This window comes from Neomonachus schauinslandi, chromosome 7 (assembly GCF_002201575.2).
Source record: "Neomonachus schauinslandi chromosome 7, ASM220157v2, whole genome shotgun sequence".
NCBI lineage: Eukaryota > Metazoa > Chordata > Mammalia > Carnivora > Phocidae > Neomonachus > Neomonachus schauinslandi.
The window spans coordinates 73,744,762-73,768,958 of NC_058409.1; the positions used below are offsets into that span (position 1 = coordinate 73,744,762).

Sequence of the window (24,197 nt, forward strand, 5' to 3'; positions counted from 1 at the left end):
AAATATTTTACATACTGCCACAGAACAATCTCCAGAATATAGTTAAGTAAAAAACAAAACAAAAAAAACAAGATACAAAACAATCTTTATAGTATGCCTCTTTTGTATAAGGGAAAAATATACATAACTTGCCTATATTTTAAAAATAGCAATAATGGCAGCATACACCAACAATTAATTTAAAAAATGGTTCTCTACAGAAGGAGGGATAGAGGGAAGAGTAGAGGGAACAAGGTTTGAAATGAGTCCTCAGATTCAAAACATGTAAATGTTTTACATAATTTTTTTAAAAAGAAAATCCTAAAAATTTTAGGAAAAACACACAGGTTCAGGAAAAAAAAATCTATATTCAGACAAAATTTTGAGCTAAAATTGTTGAAAAACCTCCTTATTAATTCAGCCCACTGCTGTAAATGCTCTTTCCAGAATAAAAATCTGGGCATGGTCTAACTTTCTTTTATAAGTCTTCAGTGTTTCTATAACAAAGTGCAAACACCTATGAGGGCATTCAGGAATTTGTCTTTGCCAGCCTATTTCCAGCCAGTTTCCCACTTAAATCCTTAGTTCTAGCAATGGCAAACTACTTAGAATTCTGAGAGCCAGTTTCTCTTTCCACTTCCTGCTTTTGCTTAAGTACTTCTCTTTTTTTCCCCCACTATGTAATTCCTACTTGAGCCTCATCTCAGAGGCATTTCTCCAAAACTCTCTCCTAACTCCATTATTCTCAATCCAACCTTAAATTAGGTATCCTTCCTCAGCACTTCCAAAACACTATTACATACCACTATCTTGGCTGTGAGTACACTATGTAATGAACACTGTAGTATTGTTTTCTTTGGTGTTTTTGGTATCCTACCTTTCATATTCTACTATATGTTTCTAGAGTGTTGGGATTTTTACTTGTTGTCCTTTGTATAATGAACACCAAATGAAGAGCATCTTTGATGGGTGGATGGATGTACATATAAACAAAGATATATATGGCTTCAAATTCTTGTATAAAATTCACAAATATAATCTGCCTACAAGAAATATTGCTGAGCTCCAACTAACATTTTATTTATTTAGGTAAAAACCAATAACAATGATCTTCTATACAACAAAGTTACTTAAGAGATTACTTAAGAGTTACCCTTATTAATTATATTAAATCCCACTAGCACATTAACAATAAAGAAACACTGTATTCCTTTCCTTACCTTTCTCAATTTACAAAACAAAACCCGCCATAAGTTGATGGGCACTTTGATAAAATTAAATTGTTTTCTGAGGGTAAATTAAATAGGAATACATTTAAAAAATAAAATAGCAATTCAAATTAAAGTCTCTTTTCAGGCTTGTTTTTATATTCAACTTCAAATATAAACAAAAGAGCAATATAATGAATTACCATATATCTAAAAACCCACCTTATAATTATCAACTCTTACCAACCTTGTTTCAACTAATCCAGCTTCCCAAACACACACAATCTCAGGCATTTTAAAATTTTATCCATAAATACTTAAGTACTACAAATAAAAAGAAACCAACACTATTTTTAAATACCACAATACCAGTATCATATCTTTAAAGTACCACTTACTCCTGAATTTTAATATGAAATCATTTTAATATGAAATTAAACATTAAGTCACACGATTTCGTTTCCTGGACTGACTGAATAGGAATCCAAATAAGGTTCACATACTGCCCTTGAATTATATTTTTTTAAGTCTCTTTCATCTTATTTATTTAAATTCCAGTTACTTAACATACAGCATGATATTAGTTTCAAGTGTACAATATAGAGATTCAACACTTCCAAACATCCCCACCAGGTACTCATCACAACAAGTGCAACTCCTTAATCCCCATCACCTATTTAACCGATCCCCACACCCACCCCACTTATGGTAACCATCAGTTTGTTCTCTGTTAAAATTCTGTTTCTTGGTTTGCCTTTTATCCTTTGTTCATTTATTTCCTTAAATTCCACATATGAGTGAAATCATATGGTATTTGTTTTTCTCTAAGTCTCCTTCATTAATTTGACAGTTCCCTTTTCCTCTTTGTTTCCTCTTGCAATTTATTTTGTGAAAGAAATTAGGTAGTTTTTTCTGCTTTTTCAGATTTCACTTACTGTAACCCTGTGGTATTAACATATTTTTCTGGCCTTTATAGTTCTTGTAAATTCTTGGATCAAGAGACTCAGATTAAAATTCAGCTTTTCTTAGCAAGACTATTTTTTCAGTTGTTGTGGACTTCTATCAGAAGAAACTTAAGTTTGGTTGTCTCTTTTTGAGTGAGGTTAAGGTTACGTTATGGCATTTTCAGCCTTATCTGTTCATTGCAGTTCCCTATAAGCTCTCTATCTAATGTTTTTAGCAGCTATTGATCATGATGGCTTTATCACCTATTTATTTAGAGGCAGTAAAATGGTGCTGTATCTTGCTTTATTTACCCATTATATAATTTCTTCATTAACAGGTGGAAAACTTTTATAATGAGAAACTTTCATATTTGTTAACCTTAAGGTACAGTTCATACATGAAAGCCATTTTCATTTCTTTTCCTTGTCAGTTTTGAAAGTTAAATGCATCCTTTCAAAGTCGGCCAATAATTTTTATGTCTCATGAACTCATGGATTTGAATTATGTGATGAATTTTAATCCACTGTATCATTGTTGATTTTCAAATTGTCCCATCTTTAGCCAACAGGAAACCCTTTATTAGTTCCTGAGTCCTTTTGACAAGAACTCAGTCTTTGATAGCTTCCTCACTTTCTGGTCTGACAAGAAGAACCAGGCTCATCTTGTATATTTCTTGTTTCAGAATGTAACTCAGACATTTCATCAAAAAGCCCTGCTTCTGTTTAGATTAGAATTTAAATTACAATCTGAGTACTAAGTGAGCCTCTAAGTACAGGATTGGTCGCTGTTTTTACTTTTGTTTTTAGGGGCGCCTGGGTGGCCCAGTCAATTAAGTGTCTGCCTTCAGCTCAGGTCATAATCCCAGGGTCCTGGGATAGAGTCCCACATCAGACTCCTTGCTCAGCGGGGAGCCTGCTTCTCCCTCTGCCTGCCACTCCCCCTCTTGTGCACACACGCGCACTCTCTCTGACAAATAAATAATATCTTTAAAAAAAAAAAAGACTTTTTAATGGAATGACCTAGGATAAATACTTTTAGAGACAATACATTAAGAATTTATACTAGCATTTCCAATTTAAATTTGCAGGGTTTTTATTTCTATTTTATAATATCACTTGGGTTGAGTTTTTTGGTTCCAAATGACATTAACAAAATTACTGCCTATCTTAGATTATATGTAATAGTTCCAAAATAATACCTATATTATTAACAATATGATTACTAAATGTCAAGATTTCTTTACAATTCTTTTTGTCCTTCAGGAATACTACTAGAAGCAAATTAGTTTTAAAGTCAACTGAAATAATTTATTTCTATATAGCCACCAATTTGGTTTCCTCACGGTCATTTGCTTTTTTTTTCATTTTAGAGACTGCTTTTTATTCATCTCAATTTAATCTTGCTTTATTATTTACTTGGGTCCAACCTGAGTTTACAGAAGTTAGTCAAAATCCACTACGCATCCTTATCTCCTCTACATTATGTCCTCTCTCCCCTATACTTTTTTTAAAGTTTTAAATTTATTTTCCCTTTTTTCAATATAAGCAAATTATGAGTAAGAATATACGTTTATATCTCCTCTTTCATAATCATTAACATATTTACACTATTACATATTTTTTTATATATATATAGTATTCTGGAGATCATTCCCACAGCAGTAGATATGTTCCCCCTTCCTTTATGCAACTGCACATACTCCATTTTGTAGATACATCACAGTTTCAACTTGTCCCTCAATGATGAACATGCTTTGCTTCCATTCCTGTGATACCACAGTGATACAAAAAGATGGCCTTTGCATATATCTTTTTGTATTTATGGCAGCGTATCTTCTGATTTGCTATTTATCAACTAATGTAAAAATAGCCGCTTTGAAGTGTTAAATTTATAATCACATAGAGCCCAGATCCTGATAGCTATGTACTATTCCACACTTACATGAACTGAGAGTCCTTTCAGAAATGGCAGATTCTAGGGGTACCTGGGTGGTTCAGTCAGTTAGGTGTCTACCTTCAGCTCAGGGAATGATCCCAGAGTCCTAGGATGGAGCTCCACATCAAGCTCCCTGCTTAGTGGGAAGCCTGCTTCTCCCCCTCTCTCAAATAAATAAATAAAATCTTAAAAAAAAAAAAAAAAAAAGAAATGGCAGATTCTAGGAACAGGAAAATAAAAGATGAACCTAAACTATCTTGCTATGCCAAAAAGCAAAATACTTGGAAAGGAAGGAAGGAAAAGTAAAAATGGGGGCATGTCAAAAGAACAGGAGAAAAAACCACAACAGAACACAGGAGCCAACCTGAGGAAGCTTTCATTGGCCACATCTGACCTGAGCATCAAAACAGACCATAAGAAGGTTATTATCCGGGGCGCCTGGGTGGCTCAGTCGTTAAGCGTCTGCCTTCAGCTCGGGTCATGATCCCAGGGTCCTGGGATCGAGCCCCGCATTGGGCTCTCTGCTCGGCAGGAAGCCTGCTTCTCCCTCTCCCACTCTCCCTGCTTATGTTCCCTCTCTTGCTGTGTCTCTCTCTGTCAAATAAATAAATAAAATCTTTAAAAAAAAAAAAAAAAGAAGGTTATTATCCAGTAAATAAAATAGGAATCCTTGAGTCCATGCTGACGATAAGCAGGTAGGTAGATAGACAGGCAGAAAGACAGGGGAGGGCTCTGATAGGGCTCTGAATGCCAAATGATTAATGTGACCAGGAGAGTAGTGTTAGAAAATTACCATTTTGCAATCATTATAGAAAATACTGATTTGGGCAAGAATCATCAAGACATGCTAAATCTAAGGAGAGTCTGATGAGTAGAAACTTGCACAGTCTCAAGGTAACTTCTCAGAAATTGCTTTTTAGTGTAACAGATAAATCTGAAACTAGTTGAAAAACCAGATACCACCTTGTCCTGATGATCACAACATCATCATTGGGACAGGAAGACAACATGAGCCTCCAGATATACCTTTGAGAAAGATGTATCACCACTTACACAGTACTCCAGCCAGAGGTGCATATGGTAGGCAATGCATAACTTAGATCTAATCATAAGTGAACATAAGACAAGCCCAAACTGAGAAATATATTCTGTAAAATAACTAGCCTATCATCTTCAAAATGCTAATGTCATAAAAACAAAGAGGAAGTGTTCCAGATTAAAGAAAATTAAAGAGACATGACAGCCAAATGCAGTATGTGATTTTAGACTGGACCCTGTACTGAAAAATGATTAGGACGATTGGCTAAACTGGAATAATGACTAAAGATTAAAGTATTATATCAATGTAAATTTTCCTGAATTTAATAACTATACATGGCTTCTGTAAAGGAGTACCTTTGCTCTTAGAAAATATATACTGAAGTATCAATGCCTAAAGGGGCATCATTTTTGTAACATGCTCTTAAAAAACGCAGGAAAAATAAATATGTATTACAAATGTATCATGTATATAGATAATATACGTATAAAGGCAAAAAGTTAAAAATTAGTGAATCTGGGCAAAAGATATACAAAGAATTTCTTGGTACTATTTTTGCAACTTTTCTGTACTCTTCACTAGTACTCCTCCTCTATTCATCCTTCACATCTCCAATTGAGTTTTTCTAGATCTCCACAGGTTACATAAGATACCTAGCAGGGTGCATGGCACTTATTAGTACATGTTTTAACATAAGCTAGTTGTATTATAGGAGTGTTATTACTTAAATCTGTCTCTACCCTCTAGAACTCTGACTCTAAAAACATGTGAATTAATAAACAGTTAAAACTACCACCTCTCTTTTTTATTAAAAAATATCATTAAGCCTACATCTTTCACAATTTTCTTGTTCTTTCCTCCTGGTTTCTTTACCTCCAATCTTCTTCTTTTGCTTTTTTTTCTTTCTCTAAGTCACCTAATTTAAAATTGTTATGGGGAAAATAATTTTGAAGAATCAGAATATGTAGAACACTAAATACTAGGTCTATTCCCCACATGGTCACAATTATCTATATCCAAGTAGCACTGGTTCCTTACAATGATGCATATAATCACCAAATCTCTGTATGATCTTCACTAGTCACCTCCCCCAAACAAGTATCTTATACCCAGACAGCTTCATTCATTTATGTTATCTGCTTGGTTCTTATGGCCCTTTCTCTCATTTTACTCTAGACAGAATTTAATAGCTCTTCATAGATTTCAAAATATCTTCATAACTATATTCTAATTTATCTTTACAACAACAAAAAGTGTCCTTGAAAGCACACATAGGAAGTTTTTCTAGATTCTTTCCAGAGGAGGCAAGCCTTCTGGGGTCCCAACTTTAAGGAGACTTAATTCCCTAGTCAAATACTTAATTTCAATTCCAACCTCAGCCTCCTGTTCAGAGACCCTGTATCCCTCCAAATATCCCCTGTACTGCCATGTTTGCTCGGAGCTTACTTACTGCTGACTTCAAGGTCCCTTTTGTTTCTGGCACATGAAGGTCTTCTCTGAAGTTTAGCAGTACACTTACTTTTTGCCCATTTTCCCAATCTTTTTTAGGATTTTCAAGTGTTTGTGGGTAGGAAGTACTTTACTTTAGGAGAGTCTATGTTAGCTCAGCCTCGCATATGACAGAATAGCAACACTTCCTTGTTCTGCACTCAACTCTCCACTCAAATCAATCCTTTAAAGAAAACACCAAGACATATAATGGGTAGATGAGAAAATATTCTCAAGTGAATAAACAAAGATTCTTCTATATTACAAGAAAAAAAATGTTCAAGTATTTTTTGGTTTATCACAGAAATTGGAAACTATGTCTGCAACAGCACATAAAGGAAGAATGAATAAGATAGTGAATGATCGTCTAAGAAAATGGTAACAATGAGCAGCTGCTTTCCTTACCATCAGATCAGCAAAAGAAGAAACTGGCCCTGATAAAGGGATGGAATAGACTGAAAAAGCCAAGAAAGTGTTATTGGAATGGGGGGGGGAGGAGAAAGAAAGTGTTACTGGAGTGGGTGTGGAAGTACCAAAGAGCAATAAAAAGAACCTCTCAAAACAGTAGCAGTAAAGAAGAAAAAAAGACTGTGTCTTCAAACATTATATATAAATTAGACTGCCTGTATCAAAGGTTTACATCAATGATTTCTCATTTTAAGTCCATTAAATAATGTATTCATTTATTTTCTTCTTTTGTCCCTAGGACGTCAAGATTTTCTTTCTGGTATATACCATTTCCCTACTTTATCATTTTCAAAATTTTTTAAACTGGTAGTAGTATTTAAATATAGGAGACTCTGAGAAGGTAGGGGAGGAAGGCTTATAGGATACACTGATAAAAGGTAAAATGATTTTCCACAGAAATATTAACAGAAGGTTGTATGCCTGACAAACACAGTAATACATAAAAAAAGAAATTTACTATTCTAAGGAACAAACATATTATACTAAATTCTCACTTCGTGCCTTGTTCCCTCCCCTGATTACTATTTAAGAGTCAATACCATTCAAAAGGACTTCTTTAGGGGAATTCTGAAAGAATTTTTGAAAGATACTTATGGAGAAAATTCAGAGCTAACCTGATGAGTGCTCTGAAGTTCAATCAACCCTAACTTATTTTTTCCTAGCTTTCTAGCTCCTTCTTCTCATTGCAATTATATTTATATATGTACACCCATTAGACAAGCCTCAAGTTTCCGCCACGTGGGAATAAACATACTTAAGGATTACTGTGAAGATTAAAAGAGATGTAAAGCATACAGTCTGATATACTGTAGGAATTCAACACTGACAGCTATTAGAAATAAAAAAAGGCGGGGGGGGTCTTTTTCCTGAGTTCAAGATCAGAATCATTACTTCAAGGACTACTTTAGCTGTTCTTCGGACTGTCATAACTGTAAATATAAATATGTAAAATGCCTATGAGTTAAACCTACAGATATACTAAAATTTTCAATATAAATTCCTTAATAAAAATAGGGAAGAGGGCGCCTGGGTGGCTCAGTTGGTTAAGCGACTGCCTTCAGCTCAGGTCATGATCCCGGAGTCCTGGGATCGAGTCCCACATCGGGCTCCCGGCTCGGCGGAGAGCCTGCTTCTCCCTCTGACCCTATCCCCTCTCATGCTGTTTCTCTCTCTCTCTCTCTCAAGTAAATAAATAAATAAAATCTTTAAAAAAATTAAAAAAATAAAAAATAAAAAAAGGGAAGACATGATAATTACTAATTGGTGCTATATGCCAGATCCTGGGTTCTCATTTAATCCTTTCAATTTCATATAATAAATAAACTGAGGCTCAGAGAAGAATAAGTTACAAAACCAAATACCAATACTAAGATAACCAAAGTGTACAAATTATGAATACATATAAAGAAATGAAAGAAAATTGAGAAAATGAAAGCCATGAATTTCTTAGTATGATAGGAGTGATTTATTTTAAAATAACATTTCTATTTGTGCCATATGTTTATGTTGTCTACTTGCTCCTCCCCACTCACCCAGTATCCATTTTGTTTGCCCTTTAGTAGTATATTAACTGTCCTCCAGGTTTCACTGGTATATGCCCAGCTTTTAGCTACATGTGGCCATGTAAACAGGTTCCAGCCAAAGAGATATGGCTAGAAATGATATGGGATTTTTACATCACAGCCTTAATAAAGTGGCTTGCCTTAAATCCTACCCCTCCCCATTTTCTTTGTGCTGGCTGAAAAATGGCTAGTAGGGCAAGAGAAGCCATGTATTAAGATTAAGTTTAGCAAAGCTGTCTCACTAGCCACAGTACCTTAATAACCTCAAGGGGTAGCGCTCACTTATCTGAGAATGAAAAAGAAGTAACTATTTGAGCCCCTGTGTTGTGAGATTTCCAGCCTATAGAATACCTTAACTGGTTCTCTAATATACTATGTTTATGCAATAAACATTTTTAAAAGAATAAGTTCTGTACATGGATAATGTGAATTCATTGGCTCATCTCTTCAACAAACGAATATTGAGCAAGAATTTCTAGCAGAGACAAAATACCATGGGAAAAAGTAAAACATGAGCATCAAAGATACAAAGATGGACTGATTCCTTATTAAAGAACTAGAGGTGAGGGAAACAGCTTTATGGAGGGAGTGATTTTAGAGATCAGTATTGGTAGTATTCCCCATACTTTTCACTCTGGAGAATGATTCCTCTCTGAAAGAACAGATAAAACTTTCCACTCCAACATTATTTAAAATTATCACATTCTTTATGTAACCTTCTCCAATTTCTCCAGGCACATCACTGTTCCAACCCACATGTTCACAATATTTTGCTCATATGTTATTAGTAATGCCTTCACAGTATTATAATTATTTGTATACATGTATCTCTTTTTTAAAAGATTTTGTTTATTCATCTGACACAGAAAGAGCACAAGCAGGGGGAGCAGCAGGCAGAAGGAGAGGGAGAAGCAGACTCCCCGCTGAGCAGGGAGCCAGACGCGGGGCCTGAGCCGAAGGCAGAGGCTTAACCAAGTAAGCCACCCAGGTGCCCCCATGTATCTCTCTTCTAACTACATCCTGGAATTCAATATGTCAGGGACTTCATTTTAGTTGTTTTTATAGGCCATTATTCACTTCAACAGGACTAGAGAAACAATATGGAAATTTGTAGGTATTGAGAAAATACTTAAAACTAAAAAAATGAATTAGTGGCCAAAGGCACTGGCTTTCAAACTTTTTGGACTATGACTTATATAATACATTTCATATCATGATGCAGTATACACATGCACGCGCATGCACACATAGGCATTAAAGTTTGATGAACTAGTACTCTACAAAAGGGACACTGTATTTTCTATTCTAGCTTACACTATTCTCTTTCAGTAAAAAAAAAAAAAACTGATCCTAATACTTTAACATACTGCAACTTACTATTTAAAATGTATTACCCTAGAGTAGTCATTTAAAAAATGAGAAGAGTTCAGCTAGATGATAACTAAGATCGGACTACCTTTAAATTCTATAAAATTACACTGTATTAAAATCTGTTGGGGTGCCTGGGTGGCTCAGTCGGTTAACTGTCTGCCTTTGGCTCAGGTTATGATCCCAAGTTCCTGGGATGGAGCCCCATGTTGGGCTCCTTGCTCACCAAGAAGTCTGCTTCTCCCTCTGCCTACTGCTCCCCTCCCCCCACTCGTGCTCTCTCTCTCAAATATATCTCTAAAAAATATTTTAAAATCTGTTATCCGCCTTATCTTTTATTATAAGCCATCAAATAAATATCAAAGGTTTGAGAAAATCTGGAATGTATCTATCCATCTGTATGGTTCTGAAAACCAACTAATGCCACTGCTATGTGAGGCACAAAATAGGAACCCAACAGTTCCTTTTAGCATTCTAAGTTACCAATCCAAATCAAAATGCTACTATAAACTCAAAGTACAGTATGCTTCTACCACCTTAAAGCCTCCAACTGTCTAAATGAGAATAAAACTGCTAGAAATAGATGCTAGAAAGAGTCACATTTAGCATGACTAATTTTAAAGATGACTGTTTGGGTTTAGACATGTTGAATATGAGGTAGAAAGTAAACTCAAAAGTTTCTCTAGTAAACATTCAGAGAATCAGATGAGAAATAAAGGCTACTATATATACATTTGCAAGTCACTAAACGTTAGTTTCATAAAATACATATAAAATTTGTTGTAATATTAATAATACAAATCTCTAATTTTGTAATTTTGGGTTATTTTTAGATGGGGAGGAGAGAGGAGAGGGAGAGAGAAAAGGAGAGAGAAAGAGAGATGGGGAGAGGGGCAAAGGGAGAGGGAGAGAGAGAATCTTAAGCAGGCACCACGCCCAGCGAGGAGCCCAACACTGGGCTCGATCTCACAATCCTGAGAGCATGACCTGAGTCAAAATCCAGAGTCAGACGTTTAACTGTCTGAGCCACCCAGGTGCTCCTCTATTTCTGTAATTTGTAATTGTAACAAGTAGACAAAGCTTAACCGGTAACATTTGTTTTCCCCATTAGCATTATCCATCATGCAGAAGTCTAACCTATGTAGAAATTGTATTTCAGGGACGCCAGGGTGGCTCAGTCAGTCAAGCGTCTGCCTTCCACCCAGGTCATGATCCCAGGGTCCTTGGATCGAGTCCCGCATCAGGCTCCTTGCTCAGCAGAGAGCCTGCTTCTCCCTCTGCCGGATCTACCTGCCGCTCCCCCTGCTTGTGCTCACTTGCTCGCTCTCTCTGACAAATAAATAAATAAAAATCTTAAAAAAAAAAATTGTATTTCAAAATAATCTTCAAAATAACTGAGTGGGTGGATTTAGAGATTAAACTAGATTGGCCATGAGATAAAATGTGAAGCTAGATGATGTCTACATGAGGGTTCATTTTACTACTGTCACTACTTACGCATATGCTTGAAATTATCATCCACAACTTTTAAGTTAACACTAATAATAAATGTCTATATTTAAAAGCTCAATTTTAAAGATATTATCCATTTGATTAATTTGTTTTAAAAAAGATTTTTGGAGTATGTATATGCTTTTTATTATTTTAATGGATACTGTTGCAAAACAACTAAGTTCCCAGCACTATATGCTTTACTTTCTAATAAAGTCATTTGTAATTTGGTATTTCATCAGTCTGCAGATACACATAGGAGGTGCTGCACCTAACCACCACCTCCAATTACCGTGAGCAGTTTGATTAAAAAAAAAAAAAAGAGGTGAAATCATCAATGTAGTATAATATGACTGAGATAAGTTACTGAACATTAGGTCAATCCTTTGGTATAAAATACAGGCTAAAACTGGAATAAAGAGATTATTTACATTTTTTGTACTCATATACAACTGTAATTCTTTTCTTATAAAATTTCCTTTCAGGGGTGCCTGGGTGGCTCAGTCGTTAAGCGTCTGCCTTCAGCTGGGGTCATGATCCCAGGGTGCTGGGATCCCTCGAGCTCCCTGCTCGGCGGGAAGCCTGCTTCTCCCTCTCGCACTTCCCCGGCTTGTGTTCCTGCTCTATCTCTCTCTCTGTCAAATAATAAATAAAATCTTTTAAAAAAAAAACTTCCTTTTAGATCAAACATCCTCCTTTCATAAATGCAAGATTTACTCAATGAGAAATGGGAATACTGTAGTAGTTGCATCAAATGGCAATAATCATACTACAACCTACTTCAAGCACAGAAACAATATTCTCCTTTCAAGGAATTTAGACTGTAACTCCACTCTTGTCCAATGGCCCCATTGCTTCACATTAACAGCTCTTCAGCACAGTATTTACTGCCATCTAACATCATTTTCCTGAGTATAAAAGTTAATCTGCTTTTTGCTTAAGCCTGTCAAAATACCTCACCATCATAAAAGCCACATTATCAGAACTTTTAACATGTAGAAAATCTAAGATCACCAGGGTTTTACACATTTCTTTTAAAAACAACAACAAACCTCATTCTGACACTGGGCTTGATAGAGAAACTATTTGCCGTATGATCAAACTTCTCTGGCTCCCACCTTTGAACGGCTGCACGCTATTACCTCTTTGTATTAACTATAACCACTTGATACTACAAATACTTAAATTCAGTTTCTTCACTATAAGCCTCATAGGAGAATCTCCAATTTTAATATCTCGTACAATCCACCACAAAGTAGTTGCTCAATTATCTAAATTAAGTATCTGAAGACAGAGACCTGTACTTCTGAAAGCAGCAATGAGAGTTGTGAAATAGATAATATGAATGGTTTCTCATTAAGAGCTGCCACTATTTTTGTGCTGTATAGACAATGGATGCCAGAAGCCAGAACTGTTTAGCCAGAACTTACCATGTCTCTGTACTTTATTCTCAATGATAACTTAGATACCAATCTATCCACAGCAAAGAACTCTCAAATGCAGTTTAACATTTACTTAAAGTTGACTTTTGACTAAGCAGTCACCTCATATCACAATGACAGGTAAGATACCCTTAACTATAAACAGCAATTTTCTCAGCCATTCATACGTAAGAACTTGAATCTGGTACAATAAATTTCTAGAGTATCTCTTTAAACCAGTGGTTCTGACCAGTCCATATATATGAGTATTATTCTCTCAACACATATTGCATTTATTCAGGTATCCTTCCCTTTTTAAACTCCTTCCTTCACTTGGGACTAAACCATACAATAACTTCAGCATAACACTGAATAAACATCAGACTAAAGAACTGCAAAGCCAGCATCTCCACCACATTCTTTATTAGGGAACCTGCACTTCTTTATTGGGGGCCTATGACTCTGTAAAAACCTTCCTCTCCATCCCACTTTTGAATATATACTATTTGTTCTTCCTTTCTTTCCAAACTAAATCATTTCTTACCATTAAGGTTATAAAAATTAAAGAGCTCCATGAAAACTTTCCATATAGCCCATTACATTACTCCAGTACTTTGCCCAATTCCATTTTCTTTCACCTCATTTGTTTACCTATATGGTTCCATGAATTTGAGTATACTTACTTAACCTGATGGGTGTGTTAAAACCTAGCTATTGCTCTAAATCATAATAATCTTTCTTCATTAACATGGCAAGATATTGAATGATTCCAGGTGAACAGCTTCTCCTATATGCATATGAATGTAATATGCATACAAATCTCCTGGGAATCTTGTTAAAATGAAAATTCTGATTCGGCAGATCTGGGACAAAGACGGGAAATTTTAGGGTGAAGGAATCATTCTGCACAGTAATGCAATAGAGGATAAATGATTCTGTGCATTTGTCAGAACACATGAAACTGTACATCACAGAGAAAATATAATACATGCAACTTTAAAAGATCAACCTGTGACTGAGGAACACAGAATGAAATGCAAACTGTGCCAAATGAATCTAACTTTATTACAAATTTATGACAACCACACTGAAGAGGGTGCGAGGAAGAAGCTAAATTTAGTAACTTTAGAAAACAGTGTTTTGACTAGAATCTGTAAGGCTAAATATAATATGAACTGTATACTGTACATAAACATTGTATTCTAGTTGATAAATTTGTTTCTTTTGGGAGTATGGCCTAAAAATTCTAAAACTCCTTTACCTGTATCTGACCTTGAAGTGCATGATGGGATGGTGGATGGTATGAGCCAAGTTTCTCTCTGAAGGAGATTGAAGTTATAAAGGAGCAAGAAAGGAAAATTAGGATGAATCCTGTAGTACAGAATTAGACATCAATACGAACTCATGTCTACCTTAATATGCATACTAATAGATAGCAAAACTAGAGATATGTAGATATACTTGTTTAGTATATATGCATATTCTACCTAGCTCTGTCCACTTTTTCCACTGCAAGGACCTAGAAGCGGTGATACCTGGGTAGCAACAAGCATACCCAGCACCCAAACCTTGGTTCTAATACCTTTTCCAATAAAAGGATCCAGAGCTCTTTGGAGAAATGGCTGATTCTAGGGCAAAAAGATAGAGGAGTATGTAAAAAGGATACAGAGGCCAACTTGAAAGATAGCACTTGATGGGCAAGGCTAAAACAATTTGGGCAACAAAATAAATAACTTACTGGATTATAACCCAAAGTATAAAATTCATATACGTAAGTCCAGGCTTATATAAATGAATGATTGAATAAATGGAGGAGAAAAGACTTCTTTACAGAGGAATTCCACTTAATATATGTAGATACTCTCTCCTAGCAGGAGACAGAACTTAATTCCAACCTTCCCCCCAACCATTTGCAAGAGGGATAGACATAGTGACTTGCTTCCAAAGAATACAGTATGAGAAGAAAAAAGCAGTAACTTAAAATGGCTAAGTGATGAAGGTTAATATCAGTAATATCATGTGGATATTACCCTTTCCATTTTTGTGACTAGAAGAGCACTTCGTCTCTGTCATATTTTTTCCAAAAACTGATAACCCCAGTTTATCTTAAACATCAGATAAATCCCAGCTGGGGGATATTCTATTGGCTACCTGGCCAGCACTTCAAGACCTAAGGAAACCAAGGGAAGACAGAAACTTTCACGGACCAGAGGATACTGCAGACAGCTGACAACTAAATGCAACATGGTACCCTAGATTGAACCCTGGAACAGAAGTGGCATTAATAGAAAAACCAATGAAATCCAAGTAAAGTGTGGAATTCAGTTAGTAGTTTCCCCTTCTGGAGAGTAGGAATCATAATACTGCATACATCACAGGAGTTTTATGAGGATAAACTATGATAAATTCATGTAATACTCTGTGCACTCCGTATACCATGTCTGGTTCAGTCAGAGTAAGAGCTCAATAATCACTGCATGCCACATTACCATCATTTCAAGAGAAATGAAATGTACTCAATCTCTTGCTGGCATGGGCCATGACACCATCTTTTGGGGGTTCCCAGGAAAAAAAATAACAGTATCAGTAACAACAACAACAAAAAAAGCGGCAAGGTGCTGAATGACTCCAGGCAAACAGATCCCTGTGTGTGTGTGTGTGTGTGTGTGTGTGTAGATATATATACACACACGCACAGGAATTTAACATGAACACAAATCACTTGGAAATCTTGTTAAAATCAAGATTTTAATTCAGAGGGATTGAGGTGGGGCCCAAGGCTGTACATTTCCAACAAGCTCCAAGAACCACAACTGCAGCTTTAACTTTTCTACTTATACATTTTTTAAAATTTTCTGTAAGAAAGCTAAAGTTTTTTCTATTTATTCTTTATCTCTTCCCTGCAAAGAAATACTCTTTATTTTTAAATATAGAACCATACCAGATGTAACCAGTCACCAAGATCTTAAATAACTACTTAAGCAGTATAAAAAAGGGGCAATTACCCATTAACATTTGCATCCACATTATCTCATGCCTATGTAGATAAAAGTAATGTATTTGAAAGTCAAATCATATACAATTCTCTTATCCTTACCAGTTGAAAGTCTAAATACTCTACAGTAATCTAGATTAATCACAATCCTAGGAAATACTATGAAAATTTTAATTCAGTAAATTGCATTTGGAGAGAGAGTAACCTATTACTAAAGCTCCTGCTTAACAGTTTATTCAATTTTCAAAATGTTAAGAAATGGTACTTAATCTCAGATCATCTAGGATCGTGTATAGGATATTTGAGAAAAGAAAAAACTAATAGGAATAAATGAAAAAAGTACATATAGAGCTGAAAAACAGGGATTAACAGAAAATGGAGTAAAAGAGCCATACTTCCCGCAAATAATGACATCATGGAAAAGTTTAAACCAGTTTCCTTAACTCAATGATTTCTAGCTATTCTGACTTTACGATTTCATGTTTTCCTGCCTTTCTTAAAATGTTTCTTAGCACAAACGTTTGAAATTTAAGAATGAACTGACTTTAAAACTCTGAGATAACTGCAAAGTAAGCTTAGAAAATACCATTTTAACTGGTATTGCCTTTAAAAATTATTCAAATTTACTTAGTGAAAAAAAATGATTTGGATGACAACAAATCTTTCTGGTATGTGTTGTGTACATAAACACAAAATTGCCAAAATTGGTGTACCATAGTAGTTTTCAACAAGACATTAACAAATAAATACATGGTAAAGAAACATGGCCTGTGTTCAAATTAACTTTGACTTGGTATTCCTTAAATTTAACAGGTCCTTTAGACTAGACTTCTCAAAGCCTTTTAAAGATGCTGAATTTCTATAAAAGGATATATTCATTTAGAACATTTCCACTGATCATATTTCCTACTCATTACTTACACAAAACACTTTAAAAGTTCAGATCCAAAGATTTTTGAAGTATATAACATTAACAAAAATATTCTCTATAAACCAAGGAAATTTGTGTGACACAGAGTTCTTCTAAATAAATATAAAATTTACACACATATATATTTAAAACATATATTAAATATATTAAATCAAGCATTGTTAACGCTATGAAAAGCAATAATGAAACAAAAGAATTCTAAGAATCAGGTTAATAAAGCTCAACTGCCAGCCACATACTAACTATAAATGGTTAAGACCATTGTAGCACATCACAAACAATTTCCCTCTCTGTAAAAATTTTTCAAGAGCATCATATGTAGATACTAATTAAAGTGACTCAAATAAATTATCAAATTTACATGTACAATTTTAGATTAAAAATTTAATCTGCAGGCAAGGAGAGAAATTGTTCTGAACATTAAGCATATACTAATCACCCAAAAATTAGCAAATGTGACTATGTATTTCTGGTCTTCATCCACAAATCTATTCCTGGATTAAATCATCATTCAAGAGAACTTTAAAATAAAAAGTCTAACCAGGATTTGGAAAACTTGATGTTTTTGTTTTTTCTCAAATCCACAGCCGGGAATCAGTATTTTAAAATCTTCCAAAAGCATCTTTAGAAAGCTTAACTTCAGTTATATAATAAACTTTGTGCTGAGTTTAAACTGATGTGCAGGTGCATCCTGACCCACATTTCTTAGTAAATAAGTTTCAAAATTGTCAGTTATAGCATAGCTAAAGAGACATCTTCCTGTGTATTCTTCCTCCTTTCACTCAATGGTCATAGACAACGTTCCACATGGAAAGAATCAAAGAACATTTTTTAGTATAAAATTATACTAATTATACCAACCAAAAATATCAAATGACTTCTTACTTGATTTTATTTCATTTCATAATGGAATTTCCACAAAGGAAGAAAATCTAAAAGAAAAATCCATTTAAAAATTCTACCCAATAAAAATCAAGTTTTACTTTAAAAACTATTTATATTATCAATTTTAAAAGCAGAGCATATCTCTCCTCTCTTCACTCTATATTAATATTCATAGTTACTAGAAGTGGGTTTTTTTGGCAAGAAAATCCCCCTACCTATAAGTTCATGTCCTTAAGCACAATCTCCTTTCTCTGTACTGCCCTGGTATGAAAGCTTTTTGGGGGGGGCGGGGTGCTGGGGAGAATGGTGGCTGAGGGTTGGTAACAATAACAGTAGAGAAAAGGAAAAGGACAGCATAACAGCAGTAAGGAAGAAAATGAAAGCAGATGAGAAGCAGGTCTCCCTCCTTCTGATAAACACCAAGGCAGTTGCAAGAACAAGATAACTTGACAACCACACTTCTCAGAAGCATGTAAAACCTGTACAGCAGAAATAATAACTCACAATAATTAGGGAATATGATTTGCAATTATTTCATAAATATGCACTGTAAAAGATTTCTTTAAGTAAATCTGATTTCACAGGGTTTAACTTTTTTCACTTATACTACCAAATCTACCTTATTACTCCCCTTTAGATACGGCAGCAAAATACATAAAACATCATTGGAACAAGTAAGGGCTCAGAATGTAACAGCACATAACCTCTCTGAACACTCAACTAGAGGATTTATTCTCGAGTCTTATTTCCTATTTTGTGAGTAGTTTAGTTCCTGTGTTTCCTCTAGATATTTCTACCTATTAACCATTCCATTGTTCACTAACAAAAGAATGTGAACAATGTGACTCTTCTAATCACTTACTATAGTCAATATACCTGTAGAGATTTGAATCAAATATGAGATTCAAAACTCTTCCAATTTAGCCTCTCAACTCTGTTGATTCTTGAACTCTATTGTCTGAAACCGTATTATACTTTGTAAATTAAGTGGTGGGATGGAACTTCAAAACCATTCAGTTCAATTCTTTTTTTAAAGTTGAGACGATCATTCAAAGAACTAGTTAAAGCAGAGTGTCAACTCAGGTTTTGTAATGTTTAGACCAATACCTGTTCAACTAAATAATGCTGCTTTCCATAATTGCTCCTTTCTCTGTGTTCTTGTTATCCAAACAGTCTGCCTATGAAAGCTGATAAAGTACACCTAGCATGACCAGAAAATACCAAGTTTCAAGTCAAATACTTATAACACTGCTTCCTTCTCTATCCAACATTTTTTCTGAAACGCTCCCAACTGCCAAAACTTTCCTGTTTCTTGTCCATCACATTTCTCTACCACTGTAATTAATGTTCCAATTATGTAGTATCCTATGGTACATAAAACATGATGCTAATTATAATAAGCAAATAGTGAGTGCTTATTATATCAGGAACTATTTTAAGCCCTTTCCACGTAACACCTCACTATTCCCAATTTTAAATAAGATAAATAACACTGTAATTCATGTTCTATAAGTGAAAAAGACAAAACCTCAGAGGTAAAGTAATTTGCCCTAATTTACACAACTAATAAAAAGTAGAACTGGAAAAAGTAATCAGTCAGTCTGACTCTGATGCTCACATTCCTGATCTCTACTGATAAGTGTATATATAACGACATGGATTCCATCAATGTGCAGGTAACTCAAAATTTGGGGGTTAGAGAAGAATTTAAAGAGTCTTTGTATTTAAAGAGGTTTCTTACACAATAAAACAGCTTAATATGGCTTATTCCCATTAACTCTATCTTCTTTGCAAAGACATGGCCCAAGTAACTCATTCATATATAATTAAAACTGAAATTTAAAAAGAAAATTGGGGGGAAAAAAGGGTTGCAGCAATATTTTAACAAATGTCCAGATCAGCGTTGTCCAAAAGAACTTTTGCAATGATAGAAATGTTTTCTATCTGTGCTACACATCATGGTAGCCATTAATCACATATGGCTTTCAGCGCTCGAAATGCGTCAAGTGTGACTAATTGCATTTTGAATATTTTGTAATTTTACATAGTTTAAATAACCACATGTGGTTAGTGGCTACTACACTGGACAGGAAAGGGATAGAAGACAAAATGCCAGAAAAAGGTGAGTAAAGAACTCCTTATTGCCTTTATTTGGAGAGTGAACTAACAGTCAAAGCAATTTAAAGGTCTCTTTTTACTTGCTTTAGTTTCAATAATTGACCCAAACAATATAAACCTCCAAAGAGATTTAAGTCACCTAAACTTTCCATATTTAAATTCATCTTTATCTCAATGGAAAAAATAAAACCTGTATTACCAACAAAACTTCATGTATCAGAAACTATTTATTACTGTTTGGATAACTAAGAGGAAGAATCTGATCTGAAAACTCTGCCACCTACTAAGAAAACTAAAGAGTCATTCAAGTTTTACATTCTCTTCATAATAAATACTTGATAATAAAGTGCTTACCTTGATTCTCCACTACTGTTTCTAACACTTTCTTCATCACTGTGTCCATTCATTGTAAATATCAATAAGTTTTAAAATAAAATATAAATCTTCCCAGTTTAAAAGATGAATACAAATACGAACTCCTTAAACATCAAAAATTCACAGATGAATTTTCTCCAACATTCATAGGCTTCCTGGGCCCTTTTTGATTCACCTAAAGAAAATATATTGAGAAAGTAAGAAAATTTCCTATCCAGGAAAAGATGAGTTAAGTCTATTTAGAACTCATACAAATCTACCTAGGCCAATTAAATTAGAGATGGTAAGGAAGGGTTAGCGGTCTTTCACTCAAAATACTCAGGCTTCTATTAACTACATTCCTGACTACTTACTAGAATTTAGCACTACTGCTTATTTTTGACAGAAGAAATTAAAATATTTGTGGAGTGATAAAACTTTTAAACTGACTGCAACTGTGTAGCAATACACATATATACGTATTATACAGAAACAGATAACTAAAGCAAAGTGGTAGTATGTAACATATATATATATAACTCAAGAACAGAAAAAGTCTTATTAGAAACTTGGTCAAACAAATGAAGGGGAAAAAAACATTACCTTTAATCAAGCACTAATTCCTATTACCCAGAACTTCATGTAACTGAGTGAGGGAAAGTTTTGAAAATGCTCACATGAGAACAGAATAAAAGTGTATCATACAATTTCAGCGAAAAATGTATAGGTCAAAACAAATGTATTCTTTCGCAGGTAAACCAAGAGTGGAGTGATAAAATTTAAATAGTATTTATCCAGTTCGGACTTGCAGAGGTTCCATTAAAAAAAAAAAAAGGTAATAGAATATACAGTAGGATTAATTAAGACATGGGCTTGGGGTAGAAATCATGAGCCAAGACACAGCATTTCCACCCTTCAAGATTTCAGCCCAACACTGGAGAGTCACCTATAAGCCATCCACGAATAAACAAAGGAGATCTCTGGCAGGGGAGGGAGAGGAAGAAGCGGGGGAAGGAGACGTCAGATCCTTCCCCAGCCAGAAAGTACCGAGACAGGCGACTGAGAGCAGAGCTGTCCGCCGACCTCAGCAAAGAGAATTTACTCCTACGATTATTTCCACTCCACAAAAAAAGAGGGGAGAAATACGCTGTTGCCAACCCAATCATAGTAAACTCTGCATCTTGATCGCTTATTTTAATTCTCGAGACTACAGTCCAGTAGACTCTTTCCAAGAAATGGTCATCCAAAAAGTAACTATTCCACGCAACATTTAGTCTCAACGTTAAATATTAATTCCAACTAATCAAAGAGCTTTACTATTAAACAATGATGTCTTAAAAATCCAGGTACTCTAACAAACTGCCTCTCTTACCCAAAGTCTCTCTTTACCGAGAAAGTTCACAACTCTTTTCGTTCTTTCCTTTTCACCCCTCAAAATGGCTTTCTCCGTACACTGTAACTTCCTTTTCCCCCCTCATCTTCCTTCTCCGAGTAAGTCCTCTTTCTGAAACCCTTCTCACAACCGTAAATTCTGAAGCTCCAGGCGCACGCAGCTCTCTCCTGCCTTTCACGCGTCTTAACAATGACTCTTCCCTAAGTCACTATACCTCTCTGAATCTTCCTTTTCTGCGCCCGTCTTTTAACAGTTGCTTCGCTCCTGCTAAGTTTTCAAAGCGGTACTCGAAAGGAGGCTGGAAACCTTCCTCCTCCCTCATCCATACTTTGCAGCTTGGCTCCAATCAGCCTCCCAACCAGACGCTCACCATCCCCCCCTCCAACCCTGTCCCTCTCCGGGCCTTCATCCCGGTCCCCGGGTCTCTCTTCCCGCCTCAAACTTCCCGCAGACCCGCCCCGCGCCCTCCCGGGCTCGCCCGGGCCGCCGCCCCCTCCCCCTCCCCGCCGCTCCCCACGTGCTGGGAGTCCGGGTCGCGGCGGGACCAAAGCACCCGGCAAGTGCTCGCCGCTCTCCCCTCACCGCTCTCCCCTCGCGGCCCCGCCAGCCCCAAGCCGAGGAGGCCCGGGCTCGACTGCCCAGCTGCCCGCCCGTCCGGCGCGAGGATGCGCTCCTCGGCGCCGGCCTGCGCTCGCCACTCACACGCCCCCTGTGCACCGAGCCCGTCAGCCCCTGCCGGCCTTCACAGAGACGTCCCGGCCTTCGCCCGGCGCTCGGCCGCTGGGCCGCCGCCCGGGCACCGCGCCGCCCCCGCCCTCCGCCTGGCCGGCTCCCGTCCTCCCCGCCACATCCTGACCCGCCCGCCGCCCCCTTTCTTACCGGCGGGCGTGCAGGCTTCGCGGGGCGGAGGGAGCCGACTCGGGTCGGCGGCCTCCCCCGCGCCCGGGCCCGCGGTCTCTGCCGCCGAGTGAGTCCTCGGGCTCCGGGCGCCTCGGGGTAAGCAGGAGTCCGTGAGAAGGAGGGGGAAGGGGAAGGACGCGGAGGGGAAGGGGAAGCCCCGGGCCGCGGCACCAATGCGCGATCCCCTGCGGAGCGGATCCAACAATCAATTCATTATTGAAGCACCAACGGCGAAGGCAGCAAAAGCGAGAAGTAACGAGCCGTCGTCGTCGCCGCGGCCACGCGCGCGCTCCCGCTCCCGCCGCTTATCGGCTCCCGGCAGCCGCCATGACGCCGAGAGAGCGAGCGCAACCGTCTCCGTCGTAGCCGCCTCCGCCGCCGCCACCACCGAGGTCGCCGTCGCCTCCGCCTCCCGCGCGACGTAAGCTCCTCTGCTCACTCCCCTTCCCCACTGGGCGCGAGGCGGGCCGGCGGGCGAACGAGCGCGCGCACGCCGAACACCTCCGGCTGGCGCGCGGGCGGCGGGAGGGGCTACGCTGTGGAGTCGTGGGCTGTAGAAGGAAAGCTATTGGTGCTGAGGAGGGCGAAGAGTGAATGCGCGCACGCGCATGAATGGGAGCGCGCACGCTGGCCGCGCGGGGGCCGCCGGACTCTGGCCACGGCCGTGGGCCGCTGATCCTTGCTCGGGCGCCCTCTCTTAGTGGCCGGGAATTGAATTCCGGGAAGTGGGAGCTGCAGGCTCGCTCCGTGCGGGTATGGACGCTACTGTCACTCGGAATGATTACGCAAGGACGTCGCGGCGGAGAGACTGAGAAGCTACGGGGGAAGCAGAGGGGTGGGGAAACGCTAAAAACTACGTTGGGGCTCGGAGTGCCGCGGGAGGGCCAAGTTGGATAAGCCGAGGGAGCAGGTCTTGCGTGGAGTCTGGTTGCCCAGGCCTGGAACCATAGCTCCCTCGGCACAGTCTGAGCGCCTGTCCGGAGGGGTGGGGAGGGGGCTGTGCGTCACACCAGGCAGCCTGGGAACCCAACTGTTGGGCAACTGTGGTCACCTCCCGCCGCCTTCTACGCTTAGGCGACCTGTGACACGGGCTCTCTCGGGGGTCTCATGCCCCGAAAGGGCGGGGCTCCTGAGGAGACGGAGAAAAATAGAGACCGAGTTGTCCTCCTGTGATTGATTCATTTGTGGGGAGCCCTTGCCTGGTTCAGTAAAAAGCTTTTACTACCTTTCTAAGTCCCTTCCTGGAGGGCGGGGTGGAGGGTGCGGTGCCGACTCGCAACAGAAAAGCAACTCCGGGACGTTAGTAACTGTGTCGGTTTAACCTGCTGCAATTTAGTTGACGGTTTCTTTCATAACTGTAACTGCGGGCCTAAGTTACAACCCTTTACAAGTGTGGAAGGAAACACCTTTCAAGCACGGTGGTGTCCTGCTTCACTCTTTTTGAAAGCATTTTTTAAATCAAAATTCTTTTATACTTTTTTTTTTTCCCAATCCATTGGTCAGTCTTGAGGTTAATGATAAAACTCTAATCCTATTCGCCAGTGATTGGATTTGGTGCAAAGGCCCACCTTCCAAGCCCAATGAGTTTGAATGTGGTAGCTGCATTCCCAAAATAATTCTTTTCGTCTGTGGGAAATACTCGTGTTCTAGTCCACTAGCTGTTGAAACAGTTTGGTTTAAAGCCTTCAAAAAGATCTCAAAACATAATTCCAAATAT

The 24,197-nt window shown here is 37.8% G+C and overlaps 1 protein-coding gene across 1 annotated transcript in view; it reads right to left on the reverse strand.

Annotated features, from left to right (window-relative positions):
- The window catches only part of CHD1 (chromodomain helicase DNA binding protein 1), a 70,070-nt gene extending 49,830 nt beyond the window's left edge, over positions 1-20,240 (reverse strand). Inside the window, exon 1 of the mRNA XM_044916666.1 lies at positions 20,188-20,240. Coding sequence (XP_044772601.1) covers positions 20,188-20,240 — 53 coding nt within the window. The remainder of the gene's footprint in view (positions 1-20,187) is intronic.
- Positions 20,241-24,197: the final 3,957 nt, after the last annotated feature.